The 14604-nt window shown below is 37.7% G+C and overlaps 1 protein-coding gene across 1 annotated transcript in view; it reads right to left on the bottom strand.

The window, feature by feature from the left end:
* Positions 1-14286, bottom strand: part of LOC121313216 (neural-cadherin-like) — an 86152-nt gene extending 71866 nt beyond the window's left edge. Inside the window, exon 1 of the mRNA XM_041245542.1 lies at positions 13127-14286. Coding sequence (XP_041101476.1) covers positions 13127-14081 — 955 coding nt within the window. The 5' untranslated portion in view covers positions 14082-14286. The remainder of the gene's footprint in view (positions 1-13126) is intronic.
* Positions 14287-14604: the final 318 nt, after the last annotated feature.

The raw sequence follows: 14604 nt of genomic DNA, 5'->3' as shown, positions 1-14604 counted from the left end.
TTAAAAGTGAATGTTTATAAAGGGATTTAAGAGTCTGCCATTTCCCGTGGGCTTCAAAACCCTTGAAATGTTCTGTGTCCTTGATATTCATCTGATTTGCTTACCTGCTCAATAGGTATGCCTAAGATCTATTAAAAAGCAGGAGGCATTTTTTCACGTTTATATATTATAAAAATAATTTTACTCTTAGGCAAAAATGCACAGTGGCTAACTTCAGGGTTTATGGGCAATTCAATTTGCATCTGTATTTATTTTTAAAGGTTCAAATGAACATTCACTCATTAGCACACACACACATATACATCCTTCAACTCCCCATCCCACACAAAGAACAAACATATGCACACACTTATACGTTAACATTTCACATGTACACGCACACCCTTATATGTTAACAATTTACACATGTGCAAACACAGACACACACATAGGCACATATTTACATGTCCTTGCTGTAGAAGACTTTGCATAGGAATGGCAAAATAAAACCTGTGAAACAAACAAAATGAAAACAAACAGTGCCCTTCCAGAAATCATTACAAAACCTTAAACTTAAACAACTGCCTTTGGTGCAACTGATCTGTCGTCAAAAACAACAAAGATGGTCAAAACAAAACCCCATTAAACCATCCATTGACCCAATTATAGGCTAGCAGGATGGACAACAAATAGAATGTTAAAATATGTACTGACCTGATACCTAGTGTTAACTTCTCCATAGAGAGATGGGTGCCGAGACTGGCTCTCTGAAATGCTATATGTCATTGGTAAGGGTTTTAATTATAGGGCTAAACCCGATAAAGGCAAATTTCTGCCTCCAATTGGTTCATTACATCTTTCACCTTTCGAGGTAACCCTGCTGATAATTTAGTTTGCTGACAGTGTAAAGGCTTATTATAGGAAAGCCATGGGCAGGGGGCAGGATAGCTGCCCTCCCCTTAGATAAAGCCTTAAAACAGGTGGAGGCTAGGGAGGCAAACTCTGACATACAGCGGTGAATTAATGGATTGAGGTAAGCCATTTAACTGACGATGTCTTGGAAGTTGGGGTGCCTAATATGTTTATGTTTACAATTTTAATCTAGCTTAAAAGTGAGTTCCCTGCCTGAACCACCTCCTCTTTGCTACATCTATCGAGTGTGGTGGGTGCAATGGGTTAAAACTCTAAGCAAAGAAGATTTGCAAACCGAGGATGTGAACTTTAAATCTTCCATTTGTAGGTCCTGTCATACATTCCAATCCCTCAGAGGATCTGATGGTCTTTTATATGAATGTAATGTAAATGCGCAAGCACACCTCCTCTCTCAGACTCACACACATGGGCAAAGGCAGACTTGCTTCAGTACTCCCCTATACATGGCTTATCCCTCTTTTGTTATGGATTTCAAAGGGGTCTCTGCGCAGTTTTGTTCATCACTTTATCCATCCCGGTGACACATTTGCCACATGCACCTCAGTGCACTGCATGGCACTTATTTATTTTTTATCGCTACTAAAAATGCCTTTGACACTCAAAAGTGTGAGCATTGAAAACAGAAATAAAACAAAGGCTTAGTATCCTTTTTTCTCAAAGGACTAAAGGTCTTATAGCTTTCAAACAACAGAATCTGATTTACTGTTTTTTTTTTAGGAATAGCTGTATACTGTACTTATTTAGAGTGTTAATTTTGTGTGGGTTTTAAGAGAACCCCCCAGCCCAAAAAAACATACTGGCTGTCAAATAGCAATGCCAATGCCAGTCTTATATTGCATGACAATTAATGACATATGTATGTCCCTCTTGAATACAGTTGTTGCTGAAATGATAATAGAACCACAAGTTTTGTTGTATATGAAAATGGTTTAATGAAGGTTTGTTTTCAGTTATGGATTGTGTATTGTAATGCGCAAATGACTACAGCTGCAGGCTTAATATACATGTGGACCAACTGACTGGTACAAGTTGAAAGACAGGCAGTTGGATGGTCCTGCAAATTCTTGTAAGAGAAGTAATACAAAAACAAGCTTAGTTTTTTTTTTTTGTTTTTTTTTTTACTGACAAAGTAGTATTACTTAGTAAATTAAAAAATGGTGTCCTTGGTAAAGTAATGGGTATTTCTGCAATACCATATGTTTTTGATACCCCGGTACAGACAGTTTCTTTGCTAGGTATAGGCAATTGATAAAATAATACAAGGCTTGTGTAAATCTTGAATGGAATTACAAAAAGTGTGTTTAGGGTTCTTTGGTGTTCTGTTTTAGTGCTTGGCTTGACAAAGAATTAGTGTGGCTGTCAATCAGAGCTTGTGTCTAACAGAGCCAGCGATGGGATACAGTGTTACAGTAATAGGCTTGCCGTCACTGAGGCTGAGAAAGAGAAATAGCCTAGTTTTATAAGTCATGGTGGATTTAATATACTGTTCTAACTACGTGAATTATAAAAACAAGTATGACATGGTTCCCTTGTGTGTAAAAAAAAATGATGAGAAACTTCTTATTGGGTGAAGAACTGATCACCGTAATAAACTTTCCAAAATGTTCCACCAAATCACATTTGACTCAGTCACATTTTCCACACTTAAATGGTGTAAGTGCAGATCTCTGTAATTGAAATTGATTGTATTGTTGCAACTGTTTGCTGTGCTGGGTCCTAATCTCAAAGCTCTGACTCTTGCATTATTTAATGAATTTTTTAAATCAAATTTTCCTTATAAACCTACACTGCGCTGTTGTTAAAGATGCCAAAACAAGTGCAGAATATCAAATATATATAGCAATATACTGTAGTCCTAATTAAATGCCAAACATTGTATTATCATGACAAAGCTTAGCCTAGAGTGAGTATCCTTTTTAGTGCCAATGACAAACGGCTTTGTAGATTGGCTCAGCTCCTATGTCAATGATGAGAAAACTCAGCGTGATTAAAGAAAGGCAAGGCATGTCCAACACATATTAAATGTAAGTTAATATCAATGGTAAACAATGGCTAGTCTTCCCACCCACCCAATCAGTCTTCAACATCAAACACTCAACAGAAAGGATTTAGTAAAGCAAAAGTAGATAAATGAGTCAACAAATTGAAGAAGACAGTTTGTCAAAACATCAAAACAAGCGTTTATTGTTGTCGATTTTTTTTTTTTTACCTCAGCTTCGTTCCTTTTAGTTTTACTGGTTGTCAAATCGCGATGCAGCAGATGCACTGTATTATTTATCTGCCTCTAGTATTCGGGATCTTTTTTGTATGAAAATATAGGGCACGATGCTGGTCCTCACATAAAGGAAAACAACTGAGCCTAAATACAATTGTTGTTACTGTACCTAAACTTACTTCCTGTTTGGTCTATAAATATATCATATTTTCATACATAAAAGAAGATCCGAGCTGAGCTCCAGAGACACTGCTCCTAATCAGGGGCCCTGGCATGACAGACTGAGGAGCAAAGGTCAGGGCTCTTTGTGTCGCCCAGTCAGCAACATTCTAATTCAACTCATGTGTAAAATCCCAGGTCTTGCTCTTAAAACCGAGGTGCAGACAGCCGGGGCTTGATCCACTTACTGAACAGAAACAGTTTTTACAGCAAGTGCTCATTAGAGGCTGACTCTCTGGAAGCACACTGATTATTTAAATCACAAGGAACAAGCCGTCTGAACCACTCAACACAAAACACTCTGAATGCGGCTCCAGCGTACTTCTGCTGTAGAAGTGATTAGTAATGACTAGCACAAAAAATAAAAAGTTTCCTATTATAACATGGTTCCTAAAGTCCTAAAAATCGCTTTAAAATTATAATGAAGATTCTGCAAGATTTAGCTTATCTATGCCAGAGTTTTCTTTGTCGGCTGAATCGTCATTCAAATTTAAAGGCTCTTGTGTGACTTTAAACTGAAAACTATAAAAAGGACAGGCCTTTTTTCTATGTGAGAAATAGGTTGATGGGTTTTTATTAACATTTACTTACATGGTATATGCAAAGTACATGACATGTATGTAAAACATAAATCACCAAAAATGTATACATATCACGACAATTATAATATTTTACACTTTTTATTTCTGAAAATACATAGTATTATTTGTATCATGTAATATGGGCAAGTAAAACAACTTTGTGTGCCACTAAAATTAGAATGTACGCTTTGAATAATCTGGCAATATTACATTAATACAAGTTTACCTTGTTAAACTTGCACAGAACTTTGCGGTTCAATGGGCTCTTCCCATATATACCCCAATGTGACAGTGCAAGGTAAAGGCTATAGTTTTAGAACTGCTGCAGTGGAAAAGACATTTAAAGAATGATGCCACAATGGTAACATTTTCCTATTGTAGCATAAAACCATAGTTCCAGATCAGTACCAGTGTGCAACCTTTTCAGTGTCATTATATCTTACCAAGGTCTCACGTTGCTTGAATAAAAGACACTGTAATCGTTTAGTACAGTAGCTGAAACAGCTATGATTGCAGCCAGTTGTGGATGGCTGTCATATTTTCAGATTTGAGTGCCTATATAATAACCTTTTAAAATGGTGACTATATTTGGTATTTGGAATAGATGTAACTTATAATTGTAGCACAAAATTAAATACAAAAAAATACTGTTGTTTCTACAATATAGTTTACTTTTTTTACTGTATAATTAGGAGCAAACTGTAAAGTCGATTTTGACAGTGTACGAATCAGTCTGCTCTTAATACCTGACTTCACACAACCCCCACAGTTGGCTCCTGGTGGTTTTGAGCTGTCTTCCAGCTGTCAGTGGGTAATGAGACTCTGTTTGTTCTTGCAGTTCCTAAGGTGGAGGGTTAAAAGCACATCATAAAGTTTCTATCGTCATGAACATTTCCCTTGTATTTTAACAGCTCCATTACTCTCATTCAAAATTTAAATAACAAGTTGTCATGTCATCAGTTGAGTGTCCACAAAATGTTTAACTGCAGATGATAAGGAGGAATTAATGTTAATGCTTATCTATAAAGTAAATTGTTGCTTGAACGATTACTGAAATAGCAATTGCATTTATTTGTTTCGCCCCAGCCTTTCTTGTCAGCACAGCTAATGAGAGGGTGGTTCTAACTAAAGTTAATTAAAGTGTTATTTGTATGCGGCTGTACAACTTATCAAGAAGAACCTGAATTGAATGTGAAATCTTAAACTAGCCGTATTTGTTTGTTGATTTTCTGCTGAGCATAACCAAATAACTCTTTGCATATTTACTTAATTGATTTCTGCATCTCTTAAATCTTTAAAACGGGCCCTCTTTTCTGGCAGTTTATTTTCCTTTGATGTTCACATTTCAAAAGAAAATCTGCAGTGTAATATGCAGATGATTGTCTATGATTTTTATTTCACTCCCAGATGAAATCAATAATAACAAGGGAGGGATTTGTTTTTATTCAATCTGTGTTACATAATATTGATTTCTCCACTTGCAGCAAATGCACTTGTATTTTTATGGATGTTTTTGTCTTATGTTTCCAATATAGAGAGCAGTGGAAACTCAACATATTCTCCAAGTTTGACTATCCACTGAATGCAAATGAAAACTGTTAAATATAAAACAGCTGATCAGTCTAAAGTGTCATTAAGACATTTTTAAATCAGTTAATAAGGCTTGAAAAATGTCAATTGCTAGCTGGCATTATAACATGTTTGTTTTTTTTATGTTTAACAATGCAATTCTGTGATTTATAATAAGTTAATATGTCATGTTTAGGGAGTCTGTTATCATAAGAGAGCCTTTCGCCCAAACAGCACAAGACAACATCTTTTATATAATAAAACTAGTTCATTTTAATAAAAATCAGTGTGCAAAGCTTGAACTCATGAGTTATTTAAAGACCGTTTGTTAAAGTCTGTTTTGACCAATTAAACAAAATATGTAATTCATGAAATTTTCCTAGACCCTTGTTTTGAAGCATAAACACATTTTCATAAGAACAGTTTCATGAATTTCAAAGTTTATTTGAATAATTATAAAAGCTGTCTTTTAATATTCATGTTAAAGATTTGTGGATGAAACCTAATATTCCACCAAAGAAATAACTACATAAAATAAATCAAAATACAAGTAATATATTTACAAATTACAGAGATATGTTAGGGATGAATTTAATCATTTATAAAAACCACACACACGTTACAGACTTGTTAATGTTAAAATGGCCATACAACATATGGAGGTCCGACATGTTGACATCAGCTTCTGAAACAATGTTTTGAAAGTCTAGTTCTTGATTAGCTGAATGTGTAAAAAACATTAGGTTATTACCTCTTAAACTTTACCTCTTAAAGACCCCAAAGCTACTCAATGAGCCTGTGATGTAGTCATGGCCCGCCCCCGTGGGCATAAAAACACTGCGGTCACAGACCTCAACGTAATCCTTTCTTCAAGCTTGCAGCACTTGGCCAATTGTGTGCCTGCCCCTGGGAACTCCCACCCATGGTCGGCAGTGGCATACCTTGGATTCAAACCGCCGATCACCAAGCTCCAGGCAGAGTGCCTTTACTGGATGCGCCACCTGGGGGCCCAATATGTATGTATTTTAGTGCTGCTGTATTTTCTCCTACACCAGTATCAGTACATAGCAGTGCTGTAGGACTTGAGACTGGATTTTAAAGGTCTTGACCTGTTTGGACTGGGTCTCTGTCTCGGACTCAGCACCTCAAGACTCGATGCCTCGGTCAAGACCATAGGACAGGATCCAGTCAAATTAACCTCTCACGCAACTTCATTTCTTGAACCTACCGGTTTGCAATACAATGCGTCCCTGTTATCTTTAACTCAAATGTTAACAGCCAAGAGTACAGCAGGTTTTTTTTTCACAATCCCAAATCCTTGCTTCAGTGCTCCTCAAAACAACATTTAGACGACAAATCCCATTAGGAATAGGCGTCTAAATTAAAAATGTTAACATCGGTTGATCTCAATTCAGCCATCATTTGAAACTATTAAAGCCTCAACCAAGTTACAATTTAGGAGGTATTGCATGCAAACAGTTAACCAAATAGCCATTCTGGGAGATTCCAACGACCTTGTCCTATTTCACCATTAACAATGTATCCCCTGGGCTTTTCTCTATCTCCTGTCAATAACCTATCATCACACAATGGCAGAGTGGCTGTGACTGGGCTTGACGTTCAATTCACTAATAAGGGTGCAGCTAAAGGATCAAAACAGAATGAACAGATTGAAATGTCTGAATGTAATATCTCCTTTTCCAGAATCTAATTTGACACTTGAAATACATGTTTATTTATTTATTTATTATTTTAAAAAAATGTCCTGAACTTCAATATCATAAACATCAAAATATTTAGTTTGTTTTGATTTGACAGCTTTACTTTTAACCCCACCACCCCCACACTTACTTAAAATATTTTTAAAAATGTCTATGTCATTGCGTGCTATAAGCATATTAGACAGCTTTAATCCTTCATACAACATTACTACACTTGTCCCGGCTCTTATGCTGCCTGCAGTTGCCCTTTTCCCATCACATTTTGACCTCGCCCCTAACCTTTATGCAGTCAAACAAAGCATCTTCAAGGAACATTATCACTGTCAGCCCAGCCATTGAAGTCACAGTAGGGATCATCTTCAGTAAGATGTGCCCACCATTAGCATGTATATAAATTTTGCAAGTAAAAACTCTCCCTCTCTTTCACCCTCTATGTTTGGTTACATAAAAGGTGATGGACAGAGAAACTCAGATGCTATAAGCCCTTTTTAACCCCATACCCAACACACAAAGTCTTAATTAAACATAGTGTTATTTCATGCTAGTATTATTTAAAAAAAAAAAAAAAAAAGATGTTTCATGTGTAACCATAAGAAAACAAAAAACTATTTTGCATTGTTGTATATGACTTATGAAATACACAGGGTAGTTTTTCTTTTCTAAATCTTTAATATACCGTCTTTATTTAGAGGACATGTCAGCAGTCAAAATCAAGGAGAGCTTTAAAAAAAAAACAAGCACACACAGCAGTGACACTGTTTTAAATAAATTTTCATCTGAATGGTAAAAGCAAGCATTGATTTTCACAATAATCAAAAAGAATGCCACTGTATGGGGAAGGGTAAAAAAAAGAACTTTCAAGATAATTATCTCCCCTTAGACCAATATTTCAAAAATATTTAGAAATTCCCTTTTTCCCCCTGAACACTCAAGAAAACTATCTTACATAAAAAAATGTCTCCTTTGTCAAAGCTACTGCTATGCCAAAGTAGCGGCTTTGCTATCCTACTCAACAATGATCTACAATACAGTTTAACATGCAGGTAGTCTCCCTCTAGTGGTGGAGGCGGGAGCAGCAGGTAGTCTCCTATCTCTGGAGACTGGTGCAGCTCTCCCTCGCTCACTGGAGACTGATGTGGTTCTCCCTTGTTCACTGGAGACTTGTGCTTCCCTTTCTTGGACTCTGGACACACAGGCTTCCCCCTTCTGGGCAATGAACGCTCAGACTCCCCCCTTCTAGGCGCTGGACATTCGGGCTCCATCCAGCCACTCGTTTTCTTTATTCCCAGCGGTGGAATAGCTTGCTCCCCCTTCTGACAGTGGAGGGGACAGCACGCAGCTAGGTGCCCGAGCATCCCGCAGTCCCGGCACCATACTTGCGCGTCCAGTAATGCGCAGAGGGCCTGCCGATCACCATTCCAGTTCTCCAGGTTGATCTCTGAGTTCGGCTCATCCCCGTCCATGTCCCAGTCTATCACCAAGCAGCTCTCCTCCTGCTGTGTTGGAGCCAGCTGGGCTTCTCCCACTGTTTCTTTCTCCTCCTCTTGGAGGAGGCGGCAGTTGGCCACAAAGTGCCTACCCCTGCAGATGTGGCACAACTGCGATGGCTCTGGAGCTGGCATGTGCTTCCTGACTTGATCCTGGAAACAGCTGCTCCTCCCCTTCTTCCTTCTTTGGGCAGGCACAGCAACTCCTCCATTGACTCCACCTCATCACGATTGAAGGCCTTCGTGAAGCAGGGGTCTTCACAGGGGTAGATGTCCAGAAGGTGCCCATGCTCCAGGCATACAAGGCACCATGGAGTCCCTTCAGCTTCCAACTGCCACTGATGCTCATACAACCGCTCAATGTACTCTGCCCTCTTTCAAAAACACACAAAAAAAATCCAGAAAAATTAAATGTGTGTACACGCAGCTCTCTCCGGGCCTGTGACCGTGGCACTGTATCCCTGGCCTGTGTCTCCATGGAGGCGCTGTTTATCTCACGCCGGACACCATGTGTGATGGATGGCTTTGTGGATGACGTCACCAGGAAATGAATGAAAATCAACAGCAGACTGGGGTATGAATGCGGTGCTTGCTCATTTTAATTGTAAATAAAAATAAACACTTTACAAAACAAAACGGCACCTGGGCCAGAACAAACAAACAAATCCCAAAATAAAGCAAACACTACATAAAACAAGTATTGTGCTGGTTTAAAGCCTGCACGAATAGCAATTGCTTATATTTGTTTTTAGTTTTTACTGTCTTGCTTTCTCGTTCCACCTCTGAACAATCTACTCCCTATCACCCAAAGCTGCGGGTTATATACATGTGACCGTCTCCAAATTAATAATACATTAATCAATCAAGCCACCTGGAGATGGTCACATTCTGCACGGGGTTAGCATGGATGGGGAAGTTTAACCCTATCCATGCTGCAAAAACAACAAAACATTGTGTTTTATTCAAATTAAACAATACGTTTTAAATAATACTGCATACAAAATAATAATACAAAACATAATATGCACAGGGGTGGGGAGTACCATGAGTTACAATGTTGACACTACAACCCTCTGCTGTGCTTTTACCACAGTATACTACAGTTAATTTATCAGGACGTTGATAAAGAACAAAAGACCACAGTAGTGTGCCAAGATATAAGTAAGGGGTGAGGTAATACCCTGAAACAGCCAGGAAGTAATTTCAAACAAGAATATGTAAAACACAATACCTAAGCATTGCTGGACTAGGCATATGCCAACCACAGAGTGAACAGGCATATTCATACAAGCCAACCCAAGCCTGCAAGGGAAGTTCCAAGCTCAAAGCTGCACAGCAAGTCAATTTTACTTGTGGCTCAGCAGCATGGCTCAGTGCAAACCAGCTTTCCACCACAGCAGGGCATGCCTTGGGCTGCTGGAGTTTACATGCGGTGCAAAACTATGAGGCAAGACAGAAACCTACAGCATAGCTTGAAATCTAACCTATTAGAATGAAAACCTCTCATGAAACCAAAGGTAAACATCCCAGCTGGATAACGAGGAAGCTATTGTTAAAGTAAATAGCAGCAGGTATTCCGTTAGTTCTAAAACTGGATAAAAAGCAACTTACTCGCTAAAACCCAGGGGGTGACTGGTAATTGCCTGCTAGTGGCAATACATTAATATTCTATGCATAGCACAATAATTGCAGGAGGTTAGAAAGACTTTTTTCTCCCTGACCAAAATATACACTGTTTCCGATTTTTGCTTTATTTTTTTAAGACGTGTATTCAAAAGATCTCCAGTGCTATTTTGACAAGAAGCTGTTCAAGTCTAATGAACTTCATAGCAAAAAGTGATGAACTCACTTCCTTTGGGAGGATATTGTCATTGAATACTGCCTTTGCATGAATTTCAAGGTCATCTTTTATAAAGAGATTTAAATCAGGAAAAAGCCCCATTGAGAAGACATCTAATTTTTAAAGGTGCCCGGGGTTGAAAATCTAAGAGGCTATCACATCGTTTTCTCTTTCCTCACTCGTTTGATGCACATTTCAACAATAAACACTTTATGGTCCATTTCCCTCACGTTCGTTTTGTTAACATGTCCCTCCTCAGCCCCTCTTCATGTTGAAACAATATGGGTGATAATTGACTGGTATTTAGTAAGTCTTTCAAAAACAAACATGCTGCTGCCCTTGCAGTGTGGTGAGCTGTGAATGTGCTTTACATTTAACACCACATGTTCTATTGGTCTGTGTGGCACAGGTGGGAAAACACTCCTAATTGCTTTAAACAAACAGAGGGGGTAGTAGTAGGCTTTGCATTAGAAATGCAGAACAGCTAGTCCAGACACAGTGACAAGTAACCTACATTGAATAACCTACATTGAATAATTCCTGCTGGAGCAGCAATTTAAAATGCTTCCGAAAGGAATAATTTTCACAGGGTCGCTTACCTGTGCATTTTCACAGTTCAAACACTCGTAAGCATTTTAAACTAAAACTGCATAATGTTTTACATACTGATACAGATTTAACAGCAAAAAAAAAAAAAAATCACTTCATTTTTAAGTTTACAAAATAGCATGTAATTATGTGCCATGATCATTTTGCTTACTGTAAGTGTGACATTGTTACTTTTTTTTTTTTTTGTATGTTTCAGCTGTACTCCGGTCTGCAGCACTGCAGTTAATGCTCCAAATGTTTTAAAGTTTAATTAATAACTCCTCCACCCAACTCTGAATTAAAATAAGGATTAGGTAAGCCTATCGTCTTGCTATAATTAAAAGACAGAATGCTTTGATGGGTTTGACAGCTTGAGAGGATTATTTTTCTTTATAGAAGTATAGTAAACATATCACACTGCATGCTTGTCAGTAACACTTAAAGGAGATAGATGTGGCAGGCTACACATGGGCAAACATAGAATGGGTTGATGTTGCACCCTAGTTAACCGGACAGAGTTGAGTTTGTTTAACTCAACTTGATAGCCAACAGGGTAATCCAAAAATAAAAACAAAAAACAGCAAACAAGCAAAATGATTTAAACAAATAACCCAAAATGTACAAGGTGTGATATCAAGCCAGGTTGTTTTATGTAGTGGCATAGGTTAAACAACATTGTGAACAGAACATAATCCTATTTTAATAGTATTTTAAGTTACAGTAATGAATCTAATGCTTGTTCTTGTGTCTCTTGAGGACTGCAGATGATGAAACACACTGAAACAATGGTCTGATTCCAAACAATTCAGAAAATAACCTCAGGTCAAGTAATTTGGCAGACATCATTTACATTAATTTAAAGCCTGCACTAAAGATAATTTCACTTTTTTTTTTTTTTGCTTCATGTAATGTTATTCATAAACGAGCAAGTTTATTATTATTATTATTATTATTATTATTATTATTATTATTATTATTTTCTAAATAATACTTTAAATTTTCCATCATGCTTCATTTTACAACCAAGAATGAATAATGTACTCCGGGGTGTATCACACGAAATTAAGCCTTCAGCCATAACCTTGACTGTTTGTTTAACTACTGTATTACATACTTGTAAACAATTCATTTTGCTTAAAACACAAGTTAATGATGCTGTTCAAAACTGAAATTAGTTTAAGTGCGCTGTGACACAAGCCCGTGCGTGCTTGAACAAATACCGCAATGTATTTAGAAGCATTTCTGAGATTTCTGCAAACAATCAAACTGACAGACTGTATATACGCCATAGTTTCTTCTCATTTCTCGCTTTCATCCCCAAAACGTCAGGAAATTCGTATCAAAAAGTGGTGACCTGCCCTTCAGTGCTCTCCTGATTATGACTGACTAGATCTGAATAAAGGTTCACAGTTCAACGCGAAATTATGAAATCCTCTTGGTTTTATAACAAAAAAAAAAAAGCATTTAAAACCAGCCGTTTAACAAAAATAAAAGGGTAGTTTGTGTATATGTGTTATTACCGGTATCAGAAGAGAGGTGTGAAGGTAAAATTTTCAGTTTGGAAAAGTGTTATTTATTTGTCAGGTAGAAGTAAAAAATAATTTAGGTTTCACAGTCGTAGGAGTTCATGGTTAAAAATTAAATATGTTGGAGCTTCTCCAGACCAACAAAATCCGAGATATGGGACATAGCCATTAAATTTTGTTTGGAAAATATCAAATTCTATATACATTATAACTAATGATTTACAAGAGATGTAAATTAAGAATGGTTCTTTTTTATGAGTCACTTTCTTGAGATTATCACAACTTTAGACATAAATTAGCCAGAAGAAAGCATGCGTAAACCATAAAGAACATGTAATTTAAAGCCAAGCCACAAAACAGCCATAACGTAAGACAAAACGAAGTGCTACTAGCAGATAAACAAAGTGTACATATTTTCAACACAATACTTGTTGCTTAAACAAAACAATTTGTTTGAACTACTCTTACCTTTTAAATTTTGGACTTTCACCACAACGTCTGTGGCACTCTGCAGCTTCTGTGCTAAATACAGCTTCCCCGAGTCTCTTTCAATCCGCACCGGGGAGGCACCATCAGAAATCACCTCGAACCACTGTTTTTCAAACTTCAGCCCCGGTACAGTGAAAATCAAGTCCCCAACTTTCATATCTTCAGCAACACTGACTGCATAGAACATTTCTTCTGAGACGGCTCTCGGCTTCCTATTTTTAGAAACAATCCCGTCCACCTGACTTTTTTTTATACGAATCTGAACTATAGCAGGGTCACTTATAATCGCAATGTCTCCATTATCTTTGGCAAAAGCATAGAAGCTAACATTAGTTTCACCCACGAGAGAGTCTACAACGATTATTTGTCCAGTTTTGGGAACAACAAACAGAAGCGCGTTATTAGGGGAAGCATAGTAGGTGATTCTAGCATTTTTCCCGGAATCCTTGTCTACAGCAACTAACTTCAATATTTCACTACCTACTGGAATAAATTCATCAATTTCTACATTTAGCATTTCTTCAATGAACCGGGGTCTGTTGTCATTCTTGTCCAGCACCTTGATATTTAGCAACAGAGTTTTGTCAGAACAGACATGTGATGTTGCTCGCGCTGTTAAAGCGTAAACCGACTTCGCTTCCCTGTCTAAAGTTTTTGCGGTTTTCAAAAGCAGGTATCCTTGGTGGTGGTACAAATAAAAATCAGAAGCCTCTTCCCCTTCTAAAGCAAACCCCAGTCCAGATTCGGAACGAAATCCGGGGCATATTCTCCACATACTTATACCGAGACCCGCTACTTTAGTTTCAGGTGGAAGGTTTTCTTCAACGTGTCCATAAAACACACCAGCATTTGCCAACCCCTCCAAAAGGAAAACGAAGAAAAGCAACCAGACTAGATGTTCCGAAAAATCCATATTTTTACAATGTACCTTCATGCTTCCATTAGTTTAGTACCACTGTATGTTACCCATAAAACTTATACAAGGCATAAACGGTATACAAACGTGCAAAATATCAGTATTATTAAATAAGTAGACTAGCGGTATATTTGAAACAGTGGCAAATTTTCTCGCCTTTTTTTAGAAGTACATTGGTGTATCACTTCTCCTAGACATTGAAACGTTTCCACAGCATCACTTAGGTCCGGCAAAGGCTGACTACTGTGCACAGAGCAGCAAACTCCATGTGGTACTTTCATCTCCTCCCATGCAATCGAAGCCAATCACACGCTCCGTAGGAAGAACAGACATTTCTGTCACCGCCCATTGAAAAAATGATCCACTTTAATTGAAAACACTGCTGAAAAGGAACTATACTATTGCATCGATTGAGCAAGTATTGCTATATGTAACTGACTTCCAAACTTAGGTAGTATTAGCATCATAGCATTGTGAGTAACAATTTCCACTGTATTTAGTGTTACCTATTTCATGTATTATGCTACTATCATGTATTATG

The sequence above is a fragment of the Polyodon spathula genome, chromosome 3 (assembly GCF_017654505.1).
Source record: "Polyodon spathula isolate WHYD16114869_AA chromosome 3, ASM1765450v1, whole genome shotgun sequence".
Classification (NCBI taxonomy): Eukaryota; Metazoa; Chordata; class Actinopteri; order Acipenseriformes; family Polyodontidae; genus Polyodon; species Polyodon spathula.
The sequence above is the reverse complement of the archived record's forward strand: the minus strand, read 5'-3'. Positions and strand labels throughout refer to the sequence as shown.